The sequence below is a fragment of the Sminthopsis crassicaudata genome, chromosome 3 (assembly GCF_048593235.1).
Source record: "Sminthopsis crassicaudata isolate SCR6 chromosome 3, ASM4859323v1, whole genome shotgun sequence".
In the NCBI taxonomy this organism is placed as follows: domain Eukaryota; kingdom Metazoa; phylum Chordata; class Mammalia; order Dasyuromorphia; family Dasyuridae; genus Sminthopsis; species Sminthopsis crassicaudata.
The window spans coordinates 396,873,888-396,899,648 of NC_133619.1; the positions used below are offsets into that span (position 1 = coordinate 396,873,888).

Genomic DNA, 25,761 nt, shown 5'->3' on the forward strand with positions numbered 1-25,761 from the left:
GGGTAAATACTAAAAATTAGTGCTAAGTGCAGCACACTTCTGACTACCTGTGTGATTTGCTATGGGCAAATAGGTGATAAGTATTTGTGGACAGGGTGGAAAGGTAAAGATATTTCTTCCCTACAGATTGGAAAGAAAACATTCCCATCCATGATCTGGGTCAGGCAAACCCCATCAAGTTTTCTAGATAGAAGGAGGAGTTTCAGGTGTGAAATCCAGGTCAAATTGGAGGTTAAAGAGGGGAGGGTTTTATCATAAGGAGGGAGTAGGAATGGAGTTTCCATTATTTGGAGACTCATATTGGTTAAGATTAGGGATTTTGCTTTTGGTATTTTATAGTACAACTAAATTCTGTGCACTCTTTTGTATATGCTAATAGATTATTCCCCCCTCATAATTAATAAACCCTTGTTCAACCTGACTGGGAGGATAAATTTGGAGCTAATAGCCTTACTGCTGGCCCAGGTCTGGAATGAAGCTGAGGAAAGAGACTACGAAATACTTACAGTTTCCAATGGTAGTGTGTGACTGGAGGGTTGGCATCACATTGGCAAGTGAGTTTTACATCCATTCGTTTTAGGTACCAGTTTCCATCAAAGCCTTCAATGGTCACTTCAGGTTCATCTGTGGGTTGGTGAGGTTGATGGAGAAGAGAGAGGATGTGAAGGATGTGTTGAAAAGGCAAAGTGAAAAGAAGGAAAGGGAAGGGTAGAGATTTAGCATGGGCATAAGTATAAAGAGAAATAACATATTGATGGGGAGGAAGAGGAAGGGAAAAGAGATAGAGTGGTTGTATACATTGCATACACAGAGAAAATGAAAGATGGATAAAAAGAAACAAGGGAAAGAAGGAAAAGAGGAACAGAAAAAAAAAAAAAAAAGGAAAAAAAAAAGAAATTAAGAAAGAAAAGTCAAAATGATAGAAAAGAGAAGACGGGGACCAAAGAGGAGGAAGGATGAAAGGAAAGTGAAATGATGGGGAAAGAAATTGGAGCCAAGGAGAGGAGATAACAGTTGGTCATTCGTAATCCTTTTCACCCACTAGTCCTGAGACTTTCCCCTGAAATCCCTGCCTCCCTTTGTCCCACCTTCCCATCCTTTCTTTCCTCCTCTCCCTTCCCCTCCTCTTCTATTCCCCTGGCTCACACTGTACATTGAGAGTGACACTCTCACTGAATCGGTCCAGTTGGTAGTTGACGACGCAAGCCAGAGGTTGAAGGTGTGCTTCTCGACTGGGCACTATGCGGTATCGGCTGATCACTGTCACTGTCCCATTGGGGTGCCGGATCTCCTGGAATTCAGCCTCGCCCTTTAGCCGAGTGTCCCATGAAACAGTACTGGGTGGTTTCCCATTGGCTGAGGTACACGTGGCCACTAGGACCTTTTCTGTCTGTCCGGTCCTGGCTATCAAGGTTTTCTTTGTGACTTCCATCCAGTTGGTTGGTTTGGCTGCAAAGAAATAAGACAGGAAATGATCAGAGCCTCCAGTCCCTCTCTTGTCTATTATTTACCTACTCTGATTTCTCCTCTCATTAACCAGGTAGAGGAGAGAACATGAAAGAAACGCTCTAAGGACAAAGAAGTAATCCCTACTTGAAAGGACTGTACAATAGGGAAGACAACTAGAAGATAAACAAGTACATATAAAATAAACATAAAGAGAAGAAATAAAGGAAGGGAAAGAGGGAGGAAGGAAGGAAGGAAAGAAAATAAAGGATAAACAGAATGTTGTTTAGGAGGGAAAGCCCAGATCAGGTCGGGAATCGGGAGAAGCTTCAAGTGGAAAGTGGTGCTTAAGCCCTATTTTGAAGGAAAAAAAGGAATTCTGAGGCAGAGGTATGGAAAGGGAGCATCCCAGCAATGAAGGACACTAAGTACAAAGGTACAGAGGTGAAAGAAACAAAAGGAGGAACAGTTTGGCTGGATCATGGCATTTAGGAGGGAAGTAATGTTTCAACAATGCTAGAAAGGTTGGGGTCAGTCGTATGAAGGGTTTTCAAGACTCAAGAAAAGGATTCATGTGTGATGTTAAAGGCCATAGAAAGCCACTAGAGATGACTGAGTAGGGAAGTGACATGGTCAGAACTACCCTTATGAAAAATCCCTTTGGCAGAAGTGTGCAGGATGGATTTGAGGAGGACAGATATGAGGCAGGGAGAGGCATGGCCCAAGTCTAGGTTGGAGATGATGAGGGTTGGAAATAAGGTAAAAGCTGGGTGAGTAGTGAGAATGAGGTGGGTGTAAGAGGTATTGTGGCAGGAGAAATGGCAAGATTCATGCCTAGGGTCAAGGGAGTGTCTGTTGCCAGATTTTAACTCAGATCCTCGACTTCTGGGCTGGTGCTTTGTCCACTACACCAACTAGCTGCCCCTATCTAATTATTTTAAATGGTTTAAAACAATATTGGACAATATTGTTGACACAATATAGTTTCTCTGTTTTTCACTTGTGATTAAATCCATTTTAACTTTAAAAAAAAATGGCAAGATTTAGCAAATGACTAGATGTGGGGGGGGGGGGGGGGTCAGAGAGAATGAGGAGTCCATCACATGCAAGATTATGAACCTGGGAGAGTCTCAAAGTTTGGAAGATGAAGACATTTAGGGGTGGGAGTAAGAGAGTAAGATCCACTCTGGAGGGGGTGAATGTGAGGTGACTTTAGGCCATCCAGTCTGAAATATTCAACAGGCAATTTGGCAATGTAATACTAATTAAGTTCGGGAGAGAAACTGGGGCTGGATAAATAGATCTGGGAGTCATCTACATAGAGTTCATATTTAAAGTCATGTTTGAGGATGGAGGAAGATAGGTGGATAGAACACTGGCTCTGGTGTCAGGAGGACCCGAGTTCAAATCCAGCTTTAGACACTAGCTATGTGACTCTGGACAAGTCAGTTAGCCCTGAATGTCCCCCCACCCCCCAAAATGAATTCATAGGAGACAGATGAAATTACCCCTATTGAGAAAGTGCAGAGGGAAAATGGATGAGAATTCAGTATAGACCATTTATACTTGTATCCCTTGTGTTTAGCAGTGCTTGGGACCTAGTGGATACTTCACATTGATGTTCTTATTGGTAATAATAATTATAACAATGTAACGTTATTATCCTTACTTCAATTGTATCTTGTACACAGTTTTCTTTTCTTTAAAGGAGATTCCCAAATCTCCCTTGACCTTCTGGTCCGAATTTTAATGCAGGTCCTTCTGCTCTTCCTTTCTAATCCTCCCTATATGCTCCAGGCTCAGGCCTTCTTATGATCCTCACTGTGGTGCTCCCAGGGAGTACTTCTCCAAGACCTTAACACTGGCTCATCAAATTCTATTACTTGGTCGTGCCATAGCTAACTGGGTCCCCCATCGTTGTCCCAAGGGTTGCACGGTAACAGTTTCAGACCAGACTGGTGCCATCAACCCTCATGAGACATGGCTAAAATTACTCTGGACCAGAGGGATCCTGGGTATGTCCTGGGGTCCCAGTCAGAGCTGTCCCCTCCGGCTCCCCCAGTGAACAGAAGCAGTGTAGGATCTCCTGCAGGCTGCGGATCAGGCCCCATCATGGAGAGCGGGGGGCCGTGACTGAGGTGGACTTACCTAAAACAGTGAGGTTGAGCTGGCTCTCCCGGTTCCCTGTGGGGAAAGTAGCAAACTCGCAGATGTAGACACCCTCATCTTCCAGCTGGAGACGGGAGAGACGGATGGTTCCATCAGTGAAGGATGGCTGAAGAAAGGTCACACGCTCTCGATAGGGAGCCAACACTGAGACGCCCATGTTGGGATTGTAGATGGCCACGTTCTGCTTGGAGCCATTGGTGGCCTTTTGCCATGTCATCTGAGTGATCCTCACTGTGGGTAGGGGATTTGAAAAACTACAGTGGAGCACCACATCTGTGCCGATGAAGCCTGATACAGTGTCATTCACCTGGACCACTTGGGCCTGCAGACCTGAGAAGAACAGAGAGAACAGGGTTAGGGACATCTGGACACCTTCTCTACATTCACTGCCCTTCCCCTCCCCTCCCTTCTCCCTTTGGATCTTCTGAAGAAAAAAATCCCATGGGAGGGGCCTAAAAGCTAAATACCTACGATTTCTAGTCCTGGCTGTCAATAACTCACTGCCAAAGACTGTGGATTAAATGAGCTAATGGATGTGAAAGCACTTCAGGGAAAATTAAAAAACAAAAAACAAGTCAGGCATCTTTCAAGCATCAAGAATTTTTGTGATTGCTCCCTCCCCTCAACCCAGTTTTCCCTGTTTCTATCAATTGGCCCTTATATTCCATGAATCTTCTTTTTTTGCTGAGGGAATAGAGGTTAAGTGACTTGCCTAGGGTCACACAGCTAGGACGTGTTAAGTGTCTGAGGCCAGATTTGAACTCGGGTCCTCCTGAATTCAGGGCTGGTGCTCTATCCACTGCGCCACCTCGATTCCCTATCCCAGGAATCTTCAATCTGGACTGCTTTTAGTCCTATCAAGTAGACCTGCCCCTCCTTTGACATAACTCAACCTCTCTTGACTAGAGCTGCCACATGGAGGTTTTTTCCTAGTGTAGGAAGGTAAAATCACTTCCTACCACCACAAAACCATGTGCCCTTTTCTTACTTGAAGGTTGGCTCCACCTCTCCCTCTCCAGATCTCAGGAGTGGCAGGGCTTTGGTTTGTAAGATTACTTGTAGCCTGCCCGGACCTGAAAAAGTTTGGGACCAGATCTGCTTTTACTGGGTACCTTGACCACACTCTGGTTCTGCCCTCTCTAGGCTTATCTAGTTGTATTAAGTCATTCCTCATTATGTCCCCATTTTGGGTTGAAATTGCTGATGTCCTCATCTCTGTATATTCCTCACTTAGGCTCTCATTTAGGCTTTGTCCAAAGGGAGTGATTTCAGTGACCCCTGTTGGGTGCTTCCTATATTCATTGATGGGGATTTGGAAATTAGGAGGCACAGGGAGATCATAGTGTTCACAAGTTGAACTAGCTTTGGAGATCATATCTGCCCCCTTAACAGGGTGGAGGAGGAACCATGAGGGTGAGAGAATCATTAAGACCTACTTGATATTTCACAGGCTCATACAGCCCAAATCACTTTCTTTCTTTACATGAGGAAAATGAGGTCTGGAATGGTGATTAAGAGAAACGATATTCCCTCTCGGGATTGGTTGGGGGTAGCAGACATGTTTAATCTGATGAAGGCAACTTGGAAGTTGGGTACAGATGAAACATGATAACTATCTTCAAATATTTGAAGGGCTGTCACATGGGAAAGAGATGAGACTTATCTTGCTTGGCCCAGAGGGCAGAACTAGGTGGAAGATGCAGAGGTATGTTTTGATTTGATATAAGGATAAACTCCCTTACAATTAAAGCTATCTGAAAGTAGAATGGTTCGGCTTAGGAGGTGTCAGGAGGACATCCTTGTAAAATGGAGACCATAATACCAGGAAAGTTACGGAAAGAATTCCTTTTAAGGAATTCAGCTCAGCTCCTTGTCTGAGACTGTATGATTTCTGGGGCAATTAGGTGGTACAGTAGATAAAGCACTGGTGCTCCAGTCTGGAGAATCTGAGTTCAAATCCAGCTTCAGACACTTACTTGCTGTGTGACCCTGGACAAGTTACTTAATCCAAATTGCCAAGAAGCAATATATAGCAGCAAAATGAGGACTATAACACAGGAATCCATGCATAAAACTTTTTCCATCCATTATATCAATGCATTTCTAAGTTCTCTTTAGGAAGTAAGAGAAGTTTCATATCATGTACTTCTCTCCTAGGATTCTCCAACACAGACCCTCTGTTCCTGCTAGGTTAAGCCATTTTTTTTTTTTTTTTTTTTTTTTGCAATGTGCCACCTCCCCTCTCCTCCTTCCCCCCCCCCTCCATTTATTACTTCTTTCCTTTAGCCTCAAACTTCTCTGGCTCTGTAATGGGAAAGGAACATTTCCCCTTTCCTTGAAGTCATAATTTGAATGGAAAACCAATAATAAAAACCAAGTTCTTTGAGGGTAGATGGCCCTTCACTTTTGTTTCAGTCTCTAGTACCTAGCATAGTACCTGATAGAGAATTGTTGAGTAGTTTCAGTATTGTCCACTTTTTGTGTCCCCATTTGTGATGTTTTTGACAGACACTTGTGGTTTGCCATTTCCTTCTCTAGCTCATTTTACAGAAGAGGAAACTGAGGCACATCAGGTTGGTTAACTGACTTAGCCAGGGTCATACAACTCAGAAGTGATAGAAGCTAGATGTGAGCTCAGGAAGGCATCTGCCTTCTGTGTGAATGCCTTTTACCTCAAAGAAGTCAAAGAAAGAGGAAAAGGACCTTCATGTACAATATTCATAGTAACCTTTTCTGTACTGGCAAAGAATTGGGTACAAAGGGGGTGTCTGTCATTTGGAGAATGCTTAAACAAATTATGGAATGGCTATAAAGGAATACTACTGTGCTATAAGAAATAGGAGAGGTTCAGAGAACTCCAGGAAGATTTGCTTCAACTGAGTTACATGGACGAAGTGGGCAGAGCCAGTAGTACAATTTATACAAGAACAAATTCTGAAAGCTTTCAGGGGATCACGATAAAGCTTGCTAACCACCTCCGGACAGAAATGGTAGACTCGGGATGCAGAGTAAGGGATTTATTTTTTGGCCATGGCCAATGCTGGCATTTATGATGTTTGACTATGTATTGGTCATGAAGATTTTGTTTCTTATCTTTTTTTTCCATAGGGAGTGTGGAAGAGAAAATATATTTGTGCTAACTGAAAACATTTAAATTCAGAAGAGAACTCTGGCTCTGTTTTAGAAGCAGCTGCTCTCCTAGGCCAGTGGGTCTTAAAACACTCTCAGGGGTTAAGCCCTTGTTTGTTCCTCTGAGAAAAAAAGTTCTGCCTGACTCTCACACCAAGAAGAGGAGGCACTGACCACCATCACACAAATACGCTTCCTCTTTTTGCCTGGCCCATCATCCCTTTCCAAAGTGGGCTGGAGATAACTGCAGTAATTGCTGAACATTCAACATAAAGCCAAGAACAGGAAAAGCCAGTCTGGAGGGCTCAGGGACAAAGGGTGTGAGCTGGGGGGTGGGGGCAGGGGCGGGAGCTCGATCAAGAGAAGCCGCTTCCCTATGGGTGCCGGAGCACAGCCGTTTGGCAAGTCCGGCCAGCTCCCCTCCCCCATCCCTTCCCTACAAGCTTTCCTCCCCTTTCTTACTCTGCCCCCTCCCCAAGGAGAGGGCCGAAGAGAGATTGAGGCTCCCCAGCTCTGGAGTCCATGGAATCCTGGGATTTCTAGGAGCTGAAGAACTTCCCCATGCCTTCACCAGTTCAATTTAGCAAGCATTTATTAAACACCTGTAAGCCTATAAGGCACTGCGCTAGGCACCTAACACACCAAGAAAAAGCAACCCCCCCAAAAAAAAATCCATGAGAGTCCTGGCTTATAGTCTACAGAAATAGAAAAAAAATCTATAAAACTACATACATATATAACTTTCCCCTACATCTAGGTATAGTTTTATATAAAATGATGTATAGATGTATGTGTACATGCACATATGCAAAAATAATAAACAACAAATTTGTCAGGAGGGAAGAGAACTAACAAGCTGAGAGGAGACATGAAGTCCTTCTGGAGGAGGTTGCACTTGTCCTGGTTCGTTCTCGTCCCACAAGTTTGAGGTATAAAAGATCATTTAGATATGAATTCCGAGCTCAGGGACCTCAGCCCCAGTCCCTCTTACCATTGCTGTAAAGAATCCCTCCCAACCAATCGGTGAAGAAACACCGCAGTACTGGGGCCCGCTTTATAAATGGGGGGATGAAGCTCAGATGTTCTTCAAAGTGTCCAGGCCGGCACAGACAGGAATCATCCCAACCCCTAACCTACTAACTCCTAGTCTATTTCTTTCCATGACATCTTGTGTGGGTGGGCTCCGACAGTCCTGCTCCTGGAGTGGGGGAAGCCTCTGCCCGTGAAGCTGAGGGTGGGGTAGGAAGAAGGGATGAGCAGCCACCGTGCATCCCAACTGAGAGACTCTCAGAGGCACCAGCAGCATGCTGGGGCATGCTGAGGAGTAGGATTCAGCATTTAGCAGAGCCTGGGAATGGAGGGGTTGGGTCCCGAAGGAGGGGGGGAAGGGGCAAGTCTGGAAGCTAGAGTGAGAGTCTCTACACTGTCCCCTAGCTCATACTCATATTTCCCCCTCTAATTCAATGAAAGAATTGTTTGGCAATTTAACTGGAATGTCATTGAATATGTAAATTAGTTTGGGTAAAATTGTCATTTATGTATTAGCCCTGCCTATTCATTAACAGTTAATCTGATTTTATTTGTATAAAATATTTTAAAACATTTTGTTTGTTTATATAGTTCCTGGGCTTGTTTTGGCAGGTGTACTCTTCTTCTAAGGAAGTCCTCACAGAAAATGACCGAGGTATCAGTCTGGGTATGGAGGGGCACTCCTTCATGGGGTGGGGTGGGGTGGGGGGTAGAAGAGGGGAAAGTACAGAACTGACTTCCTTTTGATTATCTAGTTTCTCAGCCATAAAGGTACTTTGCCCTGGGGAAAAGGGGGAAAGATTAGGATAGAAAATCTTTTTTTGGTATCATGAACCTCTTTGGCAGACTGGAGAAGTCTACGCACCTTTTCTTAGAATAATATTTTTATATACATAAAATGAAATGTATAGGATTACCAAGGAAATCAATTATACTGAAATGCAATTCTCAAAAATAAAAACCCCAAATAATACAAGTTCACGGATCCCAGGGTAAGAACTTTGCCCTGGGAGAAAGGACAGAGTGATAGAAGAAAGATAAACAGCTGCTTTATCCAGGTAGGCTCCAATCTGCACTATCACAAATTCAAATCCCTATGATAGCAACAAAAAATAACAGGGTGTGTCTGAGATGCCAACTGTGGGGTACTTAGATTAGGGTTTATCAACCTTCCCAAAGGAAGGCAGACTGCCCAGCAAGGGACAGAGAATCATTATGTCACTACTGGCTTCTTTTCTCCCCCCTCATCCCTTCCCAACTCAAAAACTGTAAATTAAATAGGTCATATCCCACTCACACACCCCAAATTCAATGGATTTAAAGAGTTATAATCAATATTAGTTAGGAAAAACTGTAGAAATGGTCTCTTTCAATTTCCTCCTTTTACAGTTTGGGAAACTGAGGCTAGAGAAAGACAGTGATTTGCTCTAAGCCCCTCTGATAGAAGCAGAGCTCCTTAGGAGGAATCATATTCTTAAGTGCAATCCTATTTCTCTAGGCCTGATCCAGGAGCAAACAACCCTTGCCTGAGCTGGGGCCTCAGTTTCCCCACCTGGATGTTTGGAGGATAAGAGGTGGAACCCAGCCCCACAACCTGGGTGTCAAGCACACCCCCTATGTTGGCACTTGCCTGAGTTAGGGGTGGGGGGCGCCACACTTGGCTCTGCCCTCCTTCAGCGCAGGCAGGTAAAGCCCTGTAATCTGATGCCCCCGGTCCTAGGAAGAGACTATTGCCCAACCTGGTTTGTTCCTAAGGTTGAGTGGGCTGGGGAAGGGTGCCAACTGTGCTAGAATAGCCTGGGGGCGGGAAGGTAGAGGAGTTAGGGCCTGTCCCCCCGGGGTGACCTTTTGAGGAAGCCCCTGTGTGGGAGCATTGGCACAAAAGTAGGAGGGAAGTGGCTCAGAAAGGGGCCAGGAGACTGACTTTGAATCCCCCAATCAGACATTGTGCTGACCCAGCACTGATAGAATTTCTCAGGGAAAACCAGAGGAAACAGCAATTTCATGGGATCCTGGAGTGGAAGATGTGGAATACTTCATAATTTGGGGAAGCCAAAGGAGAAGACCTTGCATTTCTTAGCCTCCATTAACTCTCCTCATTTCTCTCCTTGATCAGGTAGAGGTTTGGGAGCTGTTCCACTTCTAGCCCTCACACCAGGCTGTCAGGTTCCAGTGCTGGGCAGCCTGGATACCTTGGTCCCTGGAGGAAGTGCTGACCTAGCAGTGCAGGAGCCTGGCCCCCCCAAGATGTCATCACCCCACAAAAGCCCAAGCTCAGCAACAAAACACAAAGGCTCTTCAGTGCTGGCTGACAAACCTGCTCCCCAGAGGGCCACACCCTGCCCACCACTCAGCTAATCTGCCCAAAGTCCTACAGATTCTCACGGAGTGGGCTGGGGCAGGGGTGAAAGGGAGTTCCCCTGCTGGAAACTCATCCTCCCTGGACCCTGGCCCCTGGGCCTGGCCCACTTTCCCCTTGCACCTCTAAGCTCTTTTTTAGCAAGATATGAATGGCTGGGAGGATCATCTCTTTGTGTGCAGAGGTACGGTTGGTGGCAAGAGAAATGGGCATGAGACCAGGTGGTAAAAAAATCAGGGGATCTTGATCTTTCCATATGTTCAGTCACCTTCCAAGGCTCCATACGTGTCCCTCCCTCCCCCTTTCTTGCCGTCATCTGTCTAGGTAGCATAATTTCATTAAGATCTAAGAACCAAGCCACGGTGCCACGGGTTTTTGTTTATTATTTTCTTTTAGGAGAGGGCATGTGGGAAGCCCTGACATGGAGGGATCTCAGAGAAGGCTTTCTAAACCCAATAACCTTGGGAGGGCAGTGCCCCTGCCCTCTAGGTGGAAGGCCCTCCCAGCCCCCCATTCCCTACCAGGAAGAAGCATCAGGCTGGATGAGAAACCTGCTAAGTGGAGAATGACTCACCCACCTCATTCAAGGACCAAAGCCAAAACTCTGCTGACTCAGCATGGCCACTGAAAGGTTAATGCTTTTGATGGCCTTTCTCCTCCCCCCTTTCCTCCATCCTCTTCCTCACAATTAAGAACATGCAGCCACTTCCTTAAACATCACTTTTCTAGCCTGGCCATCCTGGCCAGGCTGCTGCCATGGGAAAGGGGATGAACAAGATGGATAAATAAAGTGAGGTCATAAGAGAATGATGCTTTATCTTTTTAAATGCCAATTTAAGAAACTGTCCGTGATTGCCACCACTGGGCGGTCTGTGGTCAGTTCCATCACAAGTCCTTTCATTCCTTTTTGGTTTTGTGTATCTGGTACCCATATTGCAGGTGTCATTCCTATATAACTTGGAGTTCCCCCTCCATTGTGACAAGGACTTCTCTTTTCACCTTTGGACACCATCCTTGCTCCAACCTGCCAGGGAATGCTCCAGGCAGACTACTGAATAATTCATGAATCTTACCACTGTGTCTACAGTTTTAAAGGCAGAGTTCAAATTGAGAAATAAGATGGCAGAGAGGTTAAGATATAGATATGGAAAGACTTTTCTTCCCAAACAAACAAGACCCATACTTCAGAGTAGCTCTGTCTGCATGCTTTCAATGTGGTCCAATTCAGAGTATAACAGAACACAAGACTCTTGAGGACAGGGATTGTTTCATTTTTGTCTTTTTGTCTTGAGAACCTACTGATCGATTCAGGCTTTGCGTGGTATGGGGATCGGAATGCCCTAAAATCCTTGTTCTAGCCAGCCAATCCCACAGGTTACGAGTGAGAAGGCAGACCATAGCTCTGGTGGGTAGGAGAAGCAGAGGTGAGACGGGTACCTCTGGCTCTGGAGATATACTCCTATATAGAGATAGAGAATTTCCTGGCTGGGGCAATAGGAGATGCAAGGTTTTGGGTGAGAAGCTAGATCATAGCAGAGGACTCAACTGAGAAAGAGCCAGGTCTGTGTTCTAGAGAAAGGGTTAATTCCCTGGCAGTAAAAGTGGAAAACTACGGCAGGGCAAAAGGTTAGGGTCTCTCCCCTCCCTTTCCCACCGAGGTATTCTCCAAAAGTCCTAGGTGAAAGTCCTTTAGGGTTAAGGGATGAGGTAGAAGCAGTAGAAAGAAGGTGATTTCTTGGACAAGCTGAGCAACTATTTTATCTAGGAATCTCCGTGCAATGTATCCAAGTGGCCAGTGTTTGGAACTAGAGTAGAGAGAACCTCTCCGTTAGGTTCTGGACCTCAGAGCACCAGAGAGATGAGACCAGCAGCAAATTAGATGTATGGTCCATTTAAACTAGAACTGACCCATCCTACGGGACTCTGAGGGCTCAGAGACCTGGCTGATGGGCAGGTGTTCCTCCGCACACCCTAAGCCTGGCCATTTAGCTACTACCGGTGGGAACAGAAAAGGTTCTGCCATTATTTGGGGAGGAGGTACCAGTTAAACTGCCTCACTGGGGTGATAGCCAGTAGGCCAAGGGAGTGCCCACTGTCTGGCTTCTCCCTGGAGGGCATCACCCACAAGGAAAACTACTTGTCCAAGGGGTCTCCTTCAATGTCCTCACCACCCTCAACTTGTAGACAGAGATGAAAACATCCAGGCTCCTACAACCAGAAGCTAATTGCTACTGTCCTATTCCCAGTCCAGACGCCTCCACCTCCCATTTGGGGTCATGGAAACTGTAGACATTCCCCTCGATATGGTTGCCTCCCCCCAACCCCAACATTGGGCAGGCTAATGATGGGCTGTGTAGCTGGCGCCAGGCTCTTGAAGCGGGTGCGTGGGAGAGGAGGGGGAGGGCAGTAGCTCTGGGGGAAACCCAAGATAAAGGAGCCAAGGCCCCAGAAGGAGGCTTGGCTCCACAGGGCCTTGTGCCTGGGGGCATTGAGGGAAGGTAGGCAGGTAGGGCACTGCCCAATCTCTTACTCTCACCCACAAGGAGAGCCTGTTGGGGGTGGGGTGGGAATGACTAACTGCCAGGGCCCTGACACCCTCACTCTTAGGTAAGATGCCAGGCTGAATCTGTAGTCAGGACTCCATTTCCTTTTTTGGGGGGACTTCCCCCCACCAGACTTGCCTGAGACAAGCTGCCATGGTCCAAGCCCCTCACCCACCAACACTCATGTTGGGGACATTATTTCTTGCTTTCTCCACTCTGCATCTTACTGGCAAAATCCACGATTATCTCACTCTTCTACTGCCATATCTCCTCCAGTTAAGTCACAATCTCTGAACTTGTCATCTATGAAATGGTACCTATCTCAAAGGGCTGTTATAAAACTTAAATGAAACAAGGAAAGTTTATTATCTCCTTTCAAATCAGGAAGATTTTGTGAATTCAAATTCTGTGTCAAACACTAGCTGTGTGATCCTAGACTTGGGATCACTTAACCCTGCTTGCCTCAGTTTCCTTATTTATAAAATTCCAATCTGTTGATATTCTCCTATGTCCAGATTTTTCTGCATGCCAACCTTATATATTCTGGTTCTGGCTTCTAGCTGCTGTTTCCTGATGCTTTTTTCTGCTCTATATTCTTTACCCTCTATGAGCACTGTCCCCTCCCCCCAACACTCTCCTAACATCCTGGCACTGCAATGCCCCAGGGCAACATTTCCCACTCATTTAGCCACTAAAGACATTTGAACATGAAAACATTTGGATGAAATCCATTGATTCAGGTGGTATGGGTGTGGGTATAGGTGTGAGAAAGGGTCTGGAATATTCCCAATACAAATAAAGGGTGGAGACAAAATGTAGAGTAAAATAGAGGAAATGGAGCCTATTTTTATTCCGCCAAAATTGTTATGCACAACTATTTTTAATTCATACAAAATTTTAAAGGAAAAAAATATTTCAAACATCAAACTTTTCTCATAGATCCCATCCCACTCCCTTCATTCTCCCATAGGGCAACCAAGATTCCTAGGCATACATTTTGGGAGGTATTCTCCAGAAGTTGAACCCATTTTCTGGATTCATATACCCAATCCATCTAGTTCTGCCCTTCCAGACCCACCCAGCCTCACCTGTTCTGAACTGCACCCCATTTTTCCCACCTTTTATTGAACCTACAATTACTTGGAACTGAAACAGTTTAAAACCCTCTTTTTTTTTCCCAGACGCAGAAACCCCACTCCACCCTGGCAGCAGTAACAGCAGCAGCAAATGCTAACATTTCCCAACAGACATTACAATTTGGATTTCCTACAGCAATTGTGCATTTTTAATGACACACTTTAGAGTAAGTGTGGGCAGCCCATTTCTCTGGAAGGTGGGGGGCTGCTGTGGAGTGGAGGATTTCCCAGATTTCTCCCGGAGAACTTTGAATGCTCCGTATTGACATGTGAACCATCTGGGCACCCGCTGGCTCTATGATGATGTTCAACACCTGTTTGGAGGAGGCTGTTCCTCTCATGATGAGATGTGGGGAGGGGAGAACCCCGTCAGACCACCCTGCATGCCAAGTCTTAGCCCTCCTCTCCAATCTTAAGCCAGCTGCAGTCAGTCTCTCAATACCCAAGGCTGAGTGAAGCCTCCATGTGCAGAATCCAGGAGAGACAGTAAATATGAAGAAAGGAGGAACATGGCCTTGGAGAGCTCTGCAAACAGTGATACCCACGGGGGAAGGATCATAGGATCACGGATCTGGAGCAGCGAGATCTCAGAAGTCATCCTGCTTAACTTCTTTTACAAATGAGAAACCAAGGCCCAGAGAGGTTAAAAGATTTCAGCAATGAGAAATCTGGGATTTGGACAAGGTGCTCTAAGAGCAGTATAATAGCAAGAGCACTGCTGTGTTGGAGCAATTTGGATCCTGGTCAATCTTGGGCAATCAGTGTGAAATCTTGGGCAAATCTGCAGTTCTCTGGGCTCAGTTTCCTTATCTGTGAAAGGTGAGGGTTGGAAAATTTGGTCTCTGATGTACTACTTCCCAAATCTGTTCAATGGGGCAAAGGAGTCTAGTGCTTATGTATAAAGAAGGCTGTAGTGTGGTGAGGTGGCTATGCAAAGCCAGAAAGATTTTCATAGGAAGAAAGCTTTAAATAGTGTTTATACGTATCTGAGACCCTTATGTCTGTTAGATCCAGCAGGGTCCAGTTTGAGGAAATGGATATGTGGAAAAAACTCCAGAGACAAGGGATTAAGAGGTTTTCAAAGTGGGAGGAGTATATTCAAGCTAAGAAGTCAGACTGGGGTAAATGAGGACAATTATCAGGTAATATGCTAGAAGGTCTGTCTGGACATTACTTATCAGGCAAGCCCTGTTAACCCTGTTTCTTCATTTGAAAGATGAGGTCCCAGACATTCTTTCAAATGAAGGAATTAGACTGGACCAGTGGTGTCAAACTCAAATAGAAACAGAAGCCTCTAATTCATATGTGAGGATCCCTACAGACCAACATATTGACTTAGAAAAGCACATATAAATGTTATCTAAGTTCTACTGTTTTTTCATTTATTTTGTTAAATAGTTCCCAATGATATTGTAATCTGGTTTTCTTGGACTTGGGAATATGGCAGAATTGAAGGCCATGCATCTTATTTGACAACTCTGGACAAGTTGACCTCTGAGGTCTCTTCTGGCTCAATCTGTAATAATAATAATGATAATAAATTGACATTTAAATAATGATTTTAGGTTTGCAAAATCATCTCTCTGGAACTTCACAACATTCTTACAAGGCAAGTAGTATTGGCCCCTCTTTACAGAGAAGGGAGAGAGAGAGAGAGAGAGAGAGAGAGAGAGAGAGAGAGAGAGAGAGAGAGAGAGAGAGAGAGAGAGAGAGAGAGAGAGAGAGAGAGAGAGAGAGACACAGAGAAAGAGAGACAGAGAGAGAGACAGAGAAACAGAGAGAGAGAGAGAGAGAAAGAGAGAGACAGAGAGAGAGAGAAAAGAGAGAGAGAGAGAGAGACAGAGAGAGAGAGAGGTGCAAAGAAGTGGCAATTAGCCAGAAGTCAGAAGTGGGATTTAAACCAAGCCCTCCTAACTTCTAGCCCAATATTTTATGTATCATCCCATGAATCGCACCGAAGAGTGAGAAGGCCAGTTCTGGCCACTACTATGTGTGGGACTTCTGTTCTCACTTTCCTCCTCTATAAATGAGGGAGATGGACTAGATGAGCCCTAAAGTCCCCTTCAATCCTATATTTTTAATCTGCTAAAAACATAAAAGACTAGAAAGACACAAAGAAATTGTAGCAGAGATGCTTAGATTGTAAACACTATGAAGGTAGGGACTTCTATCTTTCATACTCATCCCCTTTCATAATGCCTGGTGTGAAGTAGAAACTTCATAAATGTTAGTTTAATTGAACTAAATTTGACAAGAAGGAAAGCAAAGAGACAAGCCTAGACAGAGGGTAGGCAGAGGAGCATCAGATCAAGGGAATACAATTCTAATAGTGAGGTCGAGTGTCTTCACTAGTAAACTGCTATCATTTTGGAAGGATTTTCACCTCATTTGGTTCCTGCTTAAGTGAAATCCACAACATGTGTTCCTTGCATTAGCAGAGTGTTTGTGCTTAATTAGTGGCACATTCTTCCATATTAAAGTCATTAAGTTTTGCTGTTTGCTCTCCTCCTTGGATCTGTGTCTCTCCCTCCTTTTTCATTTTTTATTCTGCTGGGTTTAATTTGCTGTGTGAGGTTATGATCTGTTGAGAAACATCAACCAAGCCTTTTCTGAGAATGCTAGCTCAAGGTATTCCCAAAGCATTCCACATTCTAGCAGCTTTTCATCTTGGCATCTTCCCCCCATGGCTCCTGCCTTAATGTTCCACCTAATATACAAGGCTCCAGCCCCTGATATCTCTATGTCCTCCCAACTATTTCCAGAGAAACTGCATCAGTCTTCGGAATGCTATGGTTGTGCACAGACATCATGGGTCAAGAGGCCCACCTGATGTTCTGTGGGGAAAGGAGATCATTAAGGGATTGAGTTTGTTCTCATTTCTAATGAGGATAATATATTTTTTATGGACAAGTCTACTTGCCCGGTTTATTTTCAATATTCCCTATTCTGAGAAATATTGGTGTACTCTATGGAAGAGTCAGAAACCTAAAAAGTCCCAGGTGAGTGAAGTCTTTTCTCAGCTTTTTATTCATGATGCCTCCTGTTCACTCAGAAGCAGGGGCTAATCACTAGTGAGTTCTTCTGCCTCTTCCTTTCCAGTGAGCTAATTTCTCCAAAGGCCTTGGACTAGGAATGCAGCAGCTTCTTGAGTGTCATTGGGAAGCAAGGACTTAACCGTGGCCAGAAAGGCTCAGGGAATGGTGAATTGTTGGAGAAAGATTTAATTCCCAAACTGGAAACAATAGCTTGGAATAGTATTGTCTTGTAAGAAATGATATATTGGACTGATGCAAAAGGAAGAGAACAGAGCTAGGAGAAACACATATACAATAATAATAGTGTTGTAAAGACAAACTTTGGAATATGTCAGAACTGTGATTAATGAAATGACCAACAACAACTCCAAAGGACTCAGAATAAAGCATGCACCCCATCCCTTAACAAAGAAGGGATGGACTCGGTACAGAATGAGATTTTTTAAAAAAAGATATGCTCTGTGTGGAAATTTGTTTTATCTAACTACATACTTTTTAAAGTTTGTTATCTGGGAGGCAAAGGGGTGATATGTGAAAGAAAATAGATTTTTGTTCATTAAAAAAAATTGGGAGTAAGAGATTTGGGATGCTGTTTGTTTATTCTTGCTGTCCACCTTTAAACCAATCAAGAAGTGCCTGATTACAAGTGCCAGAGAAAACATAAATAATCAATTTCCTTCAGTCTGGAGTTTGTCAATAAAAGGGGGCATGGCTATCATTGACCAACCTAAAAGACTCCTGGGGAAGCCTTTCAAATTGAGGCCTGGGGCACATCTCAAAAGAAGATTGACCTCCTTTCTCCAGAGGAGATGGTTATTGTCCTTCTCTTTTCCTCTCCCTCCAATTTGGCCTCTTCTATCTCCCAGTTGGGGCTTCTTTTCCATCTCAGATCTATTCGTCTCACTGCAGTCCCTGGTCCCAGGGTCAGAGAGGAAAATAAGACCTGGTGGCAAGGGGGCTAGGATGTTATCTCTTAGCAGCTGTTTAATAGATGCGTCCATTAAGCCTATCTAATTAGCAGAGTTCAGAGAATTAAAAAAGCAAATGAAAGAGAAAAAGCAAAGAATCCTGAGAAGTATGGAAAAGCATCAGATTTAGAAGTAAGATATAGATGGGAATTCTGATTTTGGGCAAATAAATTCTCTGGGCTCAGTTTCCTCATTTGTAAAATGAAGGGGTTGTACCAAACAACCCTTTCTAATCTCTAATCCTATGCTTTCTTATTTTAATGAGTGATTTTCTTTTGAAAAAAAATTATTCTTATTGACCCACAGGGTCTCATGATCCTATTTTTTTCCTACTTGGGCAGAGCTTCAAAAACTGAGCTCACTTTCCTAATGGAAATGTCTGGAGCCATTCTTTGCCTAAATTACCATTGTGGATTGAACATCCACAGTGGATCAGGGAAGCAAACAAAGGAAGAATACCCTGGTTCTATTTGTGGGAGCAATTGGAATGAGGAAGGATGGGATGTACACTCTGGACACTGGAACTCACATCCAAGAAGGGCATAACCAAGGTATGGCTATATTAATACAACTGTTTATTATAAATCCTTTTGCTTTTCACAAATGGCTGTCTATCACACTCTCCCTACAGGAGCTGTTATAAAACTTCTCTTCTATAACCCCTAAATGTCCTCCCTGCCCCCTCCTCCCAAGTAGATGAGCTCATTTTTTACTTTACTAAGAATCTTAAGGACCCTATCTCAGGTTTTCAAGTGCATAAAATAAGATGCACATAAATAAAAAATGTATAAATAAGACAGAAACAAATTATATCTAAATCATCATCAAAATATTTCACAAAAACAAATCCACAGACCCTAGGCCACGAGCCCCAGTTCGAGATCTGCTATGTTCTTTTCTTTATTATTCTATACTTCAAAATCTTTCTACCCTTTCTCCCTTCTGTACAGTGCCAGAGGATGAATTAGTTTGCCTCACTGGGGCCAATCCCATCATTTGTTCCTAGGATTCTACCCTCTACCCCTCCTTGTCTGGGTGCTTGCCCTAAGATCTTTCTTTCTTTCTTATCTTTAAACTCTAGTCATCTATTGGCTCCTTTCCTGACGCCTACAAACATGTCTCAATCTTGGGAAAAAAAAAAAAAAAGACACAAAAACTTACATGACCCTATCCCCTGTAGATATCATAATATGCCCTTACTTTCTTTGGCAAACAAACTTCTGGAAACTGTAAATTCATGCTTCTACTTCCTTAGTTCCTTGAGAGTAGTGACTAACTTGCTTTTGTCATTTGCATTCTATAGTGCTTGGCACATGATAATTAATTTTTCTTTCATTTTGTTCATTCCCACTCCTTTTGGTAATCTGGCTCCAGATCCTACCACTCAACAAATTCATTCTCCTAAGTAAGTCAAAGAAAAGGTTAATCCTCTTTTACATATGGATAGCCTTTCTTTCCTTGGCTTCCATGACAATGCTCTCCTGGCTCTCTTCCTCCTCCTCCTCCTCCTCCTCCTCCTCTCACTATACTCAGTGTCATTTGCTGAATCATCCATCTCCATCCCTCTAAGCATGGGTGATCCCGTGGTTCTGTCCTAGTTTCTGTTCTTCTCTTCTCTCCTCCATTCTTTCCCTTGATGATATCTTCTCTTTCTATGGGTTTGCTCCTGTGTTCGTCCGCTCCATCCAGTATCATCCTAACTCGAAACACGCTGCAGTCACCTACCTGCAAGTCACTCTCCTTACTTTCTCAGGGACTAGAGTCTTATCTATTGAGGACTTCAATATTCATGATGATCTCCACCCTAAGGTCCCCCAGTTCAATTTCCTCAAATCTCCCATATCCTGGGTCTTTCACCTCAGCCCAAACAGGGAAAGTCACTCCCAGGATCTTCCCCACCCTCATTACAGTCCCCCAGGCCATTATTTCCACTCTAGATGGACTTTACTTTGTAAGTCTATCCTTAGCATTGCTAAGTGATGGCATTCATTATCTCTTGCCCTAGAATCTAGTGATTCATGTGCAAGCTCTAAGCCCATGCTAACCCCTTCCTTGAGATCCTTCTTCCTCTGCTTCTCCTCCAATAATGCTGAGGGAAGCTGGTTGGGTGACCCTTGGAAAAGTCACCCAACTTAGGCCTGCCACATTTTCCTTACCAATAAAATGGGGGTGATAGTAGCTCTTACCTCCCATAAAGCTATAAGCACTGTCCCGGGCACACAATAAGCTTGTTAGCTAGTACGATAATCCTCATTCAGGGTACATCTCTTTTTCCTTTTCAAAGCCAAACTCCTGGGAAAATATAACCTTTTCAGATACTTCATGTAATTCTCTTTCAAGCACTCTACTTCAACTGGCCTATTAATTGTTTCCTAAGAAACATCAGTCTCCTTGCTTTTGGATAGAGGTGATTATTCTCCAGGTCTGGAATACTTGACAACCTCATGCCTGCCTCAGTTTACCAGCTATCCCATATAAGAAACCATACCAATAGTTAGCTTTTCTCTTATCAGATCACTTTGATTTTACTTACTTGTGTACACTGTATCCTGTAGTAGCGTGATTAACTCTTCATAGAGAACATTAACTCTGCATTCAGAGCATCTTGCACATCACAGGTGACTCAAATTGTAAACCTGCCTAATCTCTGAATTCCAGGCCCATATCTCCAACAGCCCCCCGCCTGGATCCATGTAGCTGCGTGTTTCTTCAGTACCTCAGATTCAGCATGCTTCAAACCCACTCTCTCTTCTCTGCTAACCCTCCCCCTCCCCCATTAAAATCACTTCGTATCTACTGAGGGCACCATCGTATTCCCAGACGTGGAGGGGTGACTGTCACTAATTACCTTTGATTCTTCCTTCTTCCTGACTCCCTATACCCAATCGGTCCTATTCAATCTACTTTAGAATTTCTCAAATCCATTCCCTTTTCCCACTCAAAATCATCACCTTAGCTCAGGCTCTACTCATTACTTACCTTGAAATGTAATAACTTCTTTAATTGGTCTTTCTGCCAGCAATCTCTCTCATCTCCAATTTAGACTTTATATGACTTCCTTAGAAATCTTCCCAATACACCGGTCACATTGTATTTTCCTCTGATTAAAATATAACACCTAAAGACCTCCACAGTGTGTTCTCCAACTTACCTTTCCCACTCCCTGCCACATTATGTTATCTTCCAGTCTAAATGAATTATTAGTAGCTATTGCCTAAGCTCAACATGTCATCTCTTACCTCTGCACATTTGTATAGGCTATCCCCTATATTTGAAATGTTTTTCAGACACATTTTCTGCATGTCTTTCCCGGCTTGGCCTTAAGACTGCCTTCTCAATGAAACTTTCTTCAGTTCTACTAGATGTTTTCATCCTCCCTTCAAATATTCCAAAAACTCTTTGTACAGTTATCTCTCATTTTCTCCCTTCAGTTCCTGTAACTGATTAATTCTCGAATGTGTACTTCTATTTCCCCATAAAATTTTTTTTAGCTCCTTAAGGTCAGGGACTGTTTTTGCTTTCATGTGTATCTCCAAAACCCAGCAAGGCCTTAAACATAATCAGGATGTAATAAATGTATTTCAAATTAAATTACATTGAATGTAAGTGTACCAGAGTGTAAGATTGACTGCAATTGAATAAAATCAGGATTTTTTACCTTTGGTTGTTTCATAAACCTGTTTAGCAGACTAGTGAATCCTATGGATACCTCATGTTTTAAAGGCATAATTAAGCCACATACACTTACAAAGGAAGTCAATGATATTGACACTTGTTAAAAATATTTCAGAGGAAAAAAATCAGATTCGTAGACATCAGGTTAAGAACCCCTGGTCTAAAATGACTGGGGAGAAAGAATCCAGGCCAGGACCATGGATTGGAGAAGAGCAAAGAATATATCTTGATAAATGAAAAAAAGTAAAAAGGTCAGGACTGAGAGGGATTGGGGAAAAGAGAGAGTAAATGAATGGCTTACTGGGTGGGGTCTACCTGGCTGGACAGTGTGGAAGCTTCCCTTTGGAAGGGAGACAGTGGGGAAAGGGTGATACAGCTTTACTAAAAAATCCCCTATTTATTATTAGCAGCTGGTTTTCCAGGGGATTGACCAAAGTTACTGTACCTCTGGAAGTCTTGACTATGCTGGAGTTGGATCAGCACCCCGAGATGTATCATGAAATCAGCAGATCCCAGAGCTCCAGCTCCTCTCCAGATCAAGCCAAACTCCGGTGGATATAGTTTACTTCTCTCCTCCTGTCCATCCTCCCTCCCCCCTCCTCCCAAATTCTTGGAATGGAAATGCTTCTCAGGAACTAATCCAGACCTGGGAACATGCAGACAAGGGTTCCAAGCTGCCAATATGATTCCCTATCCTTAAAGCTGCAGCACTAATTAGCCAATTTCCTTAATCACCTTGGAGGCTGTAAATTCTAGCTAAGGAACAAAACACACAGAGAAATTGTTTCCAGTTCAGTCCTCTCCACTGGACCTCAGGGCACACCTTCTTTAGGCAATTCTGGTCTGTTCTAATGTTTGAACAATTCCATCTAATCATGCAGAAGCCTGGGTCTTCTTCCTCAAAAAAGTTCCTTCTTAGCAGATTCCTTCTAAACCTCTTAGGAGATTCAATCCCTCACCCATTTTACATCTCCGCCATGTCTTTATGGCTTAAACTACCTTCTTAGCCCAAGGTAAAAAGGAAGAAAAACATCCTCCCAGAATATGGAATCCTACCCTGGTGCTCAGTAACAGGCTTCATCTGAATACTAACCCCATTAATCATTCCAACTTAAACCTTAGGATTTAACCCAACCTAACACCAACCAAATCCTACAATTAACCCCTGTCTAAACCTAAACACAAAATTCCAACCATAACTCTTCACATTTATTCCTATTGTCAACACTAGCTAAGACATTAACCCAATCCTTAATAATGGCCATCCTGCCAGCTGACCCTGGCATTATGATTGTGCTAGGAATGCTAATCTTAACAATGGTGCAACAGACATTCAGTATTCATGGTAATCTGAACCCCAATCCTAGAAACCTTTCAGAAAGCCATAATGAAAGCATGATGGGCTGGGCTGGTGGTGTTCTGAAGCGTTCTTGGGACAGGTTCTAGGATGTAGAACACAGGAAATTTCTTTCCCCCAGGGATTCTGGAGGTCTCTGGCCTTTCAACGATCTTCCCTGAGATGATTGTGGATGGGTTGATTCTCATTTTGCTCTGAAACAAGAGCTAACCCCATGGACTTTCCAGTGGCCATCTTCTTCCCTCCCACTGTCCTTTCTACTTTTGTAGTCTTCTTGATGATGGGAGCATCTGTCCCATTGCTGCTTCAGCTTGTTTCCCTCCTGCCCCTCCCCTAACCCCTGGAAGGCTGGGAGGCTGGGGTGGGGGACCTGGGAATCAGGAGATTAAACCCCAAGTTTTTAGCCACCCCCACTCTTTCTCAGTTTCCCCATATCCCCAGCAGAGTCAGAGTTTCGGGCTCAGGGTCCCTCCACACCCTTCCCCCAGCAGTTGCTTTGCCCGACATGAGTCTGCTGGATGCCTCACCCCATCCCTCTTCCAGCTCAGACATGTCAAGGTTTCAGGAGTCGCTAGGTAGGGGCTCTGCATGTCGGGACCTGTTCCTCACACTCCCTCCTGGAACCAGCACGTAGGCAGGAGGGGCGCCGAACCCAGCTGCACAGCCAGAATCCCAGCTCCTACAGGCTTCCACTTCCCATGTCCTCGGTGCCTCTTTGACTCACTTGGGATCAACTGCTTCCTCCCTCTTCCCCCTTTAAGGAACCCGCACAAACTGAGGAATTAAGCACTGGTATAGCTCCAGGCTGAACACAGTGGATAGAGCACTAGGCCTGCGGGTCAGGAAAACTCATCTTCCTGAATTCAAATCTGGTCTCAGATATTTATCAGCTGTGTGACCTGGGCAAGTCAACTTAACCCTGTTTGCCTCGGTTTCCTCATCTGTAAAATGGCAAACCACTCCAGTATCTTTCTTTGCCAAGAAAACCCCAGATGGGGTCACAATGAGTTAGACCCCTACAGAACCACACCACCTCAGACTGCGCTGAATGATTTAATCTACTGATGCTTTCTTTCTCACTTCCTGGGCAGGGGGGAAAATGGCCAGATAGGTAGACAAGTCACTGAGAAAATGCCTCATAATCACAGTGCTGGAATTCTTTTCCTGGACGTAGGGTGATGAACATGATTGAAGCTGGAAGGGATCTCAAGGAGTTTTTCATCCAAATTTGTTTTACAGAAGAAAACTGAAGTTCAGAGATTAACTGAAATGACCTTCCTCCTGAAAGATTAGGGAATGAGGTTTTCCTTAGCTTTTGATACAGAGAGAGGGAAGGGCAGATAGTGGAAGGAAGGTTGGAGGGAAACTGTCAGAGATAGCGTTTGGACCCAAGTCCTCTGCCTCTGGGTCCAGTTTGTTTTTCACTGTACCATAGTGTCTCCGTTTTCTAGCATGGTACTTTTAAGACCTAAGGGCTATTCCCACCCTGATTTTGCAGGTCCATCTACTGTTCTAGCTCCAACAAGTAACTATGAGAGAACTCTCTCCATCATCTATTAAGGGTTGGGCATTCTCTGATTGAGGTGTGAAAGATCTTTGAGATCATGCAGTACCATCCTCCCATTTTACAGATAAGAAAGTTGAGAACCAGAAAAGAAGGAATTGTCTCAAGTCACACGGAGGCAGAATCCAAAATACATTTAGACTTCAACTCTAAACACTCTTCCCACTGCACAAAGGTGCCCGCCCATTCTCCCCTTTCATCATATTTCTTCCCATGTCTTAGGATCATAGGACCTTGAACCAGAAGAGGCTTTAGAAGTCCTCTAATCTAACTCCATCATTTTACACATGAGGAAACTGAGACACAGAGACTAAGTGCCCAAGGACATATAGATAGTAAATGGTAGATGGGATTTGAATTCAGGTCCCTTGACTCCAAGGTTAAGGTTCTTTCCATTGTATCATGATCTGTAGCTCTGTATTTTACCTCTCCCTCTGTGACTCCATCTCCAACTGCTTATTCTATTCTCATTATCATTCAAACCCTCTTTCTCTGTTATCCCTAAGAATAAGACTTTAAAAAAAAAAATGGAAAAAAGCTAAAAAAAAAAAAAAATCCTATTAAAATCTCATCATATCCCATAAAAGTTGAGTAAAAGGGGAGCTGTGTGAAACTAGAAATACCCCCAAATTCTCTAAACTAGCCAGCATCTCTACCAGAGAGGCTGCTAGGACTGAATGCCTAATTAGCTTAATGAACAGGGCTTTAGTTTCTAATTGGGGGGCTTCTGATTATTCATGAATTCTTCTGCTTTCATTTTTAATGCACGGAAAGGGTAGGTTTTAGATTCATTTTCACCCTAGCTAATGGCTCCCCTCTATGAAAGGTCCCTGCAATTGTTAATTGGATTTAATTACAGAGGTAATTAATGATTTGATTGGAAAATTGAAATGGTGTATGTGTGTGTGTTTCAGATAGATGGGAGAGTGAAAGAATAGTCAGGCAAAAAGAGATAGGAGGAAATCCTCAATGACATGTGGGGAAAGAAAAGTGGCTGGATAGAGGAAGTTTTGGAAAGGAAAGAAGCCTCCCAGACTCTAAGTAGTGGGAATGGGGAAGGCATGAATGAGCGGAACCAGAAGGAAAACAGAACTAGAAGCTAGGTACTCTCACTGCTAGCCTGGCACTCTTTCCAGTGCATCAGGGGAAGAGAAGGCAGCAAGCCACATGCAGATCAGGGATGGAAAGGGGGCCTCCAGCTCTCTTCCTCAATAATGAAATAATGGGTATGAAAGCACTTGGGGAAAGTTAACACTATACAAATACAAGGTATATTTATAGCTATTGTCTTTTACTCTTCTGGTAAACTGTATTTGCTCCTTGGCTGATGGATGGATAGGCAAATATCTAA

General features: G+C 43.9%; 1 protein-coding gene across 3 annotated transcripts in view; it reads right to left on the minus strand.

Moving 5' to 3' along the window:
* Positions 1–25,761, minus strand: part of NECTIN1 (nectin cell adhesion molecule 1) — a 181,011-nt gene that overhangs the window by 104,532 nt on the left and 50,718 nt on the right. For all 3 annotated transcript variants that reach the window (XM_074302469.1, XM_074302468.1, XM_074302467.1), the window contains exons 2-4: positions 3,595–3,945; positions 1,147–1,449; positions 507–624 (exon numbers count right to left, since the gene is read on the minus strand). In XM_074302469.1, coding sequence (XP_074158570.1) covers positions 507–624; positions 1,147–1,449; positions 3,595–3,945 — 772 coding nt within the window. The remainder of the gene's footprint in view (positions 1–506; positions 625–1,146; positions 1,450–3,594; positions 3,946–25,761) is intronic.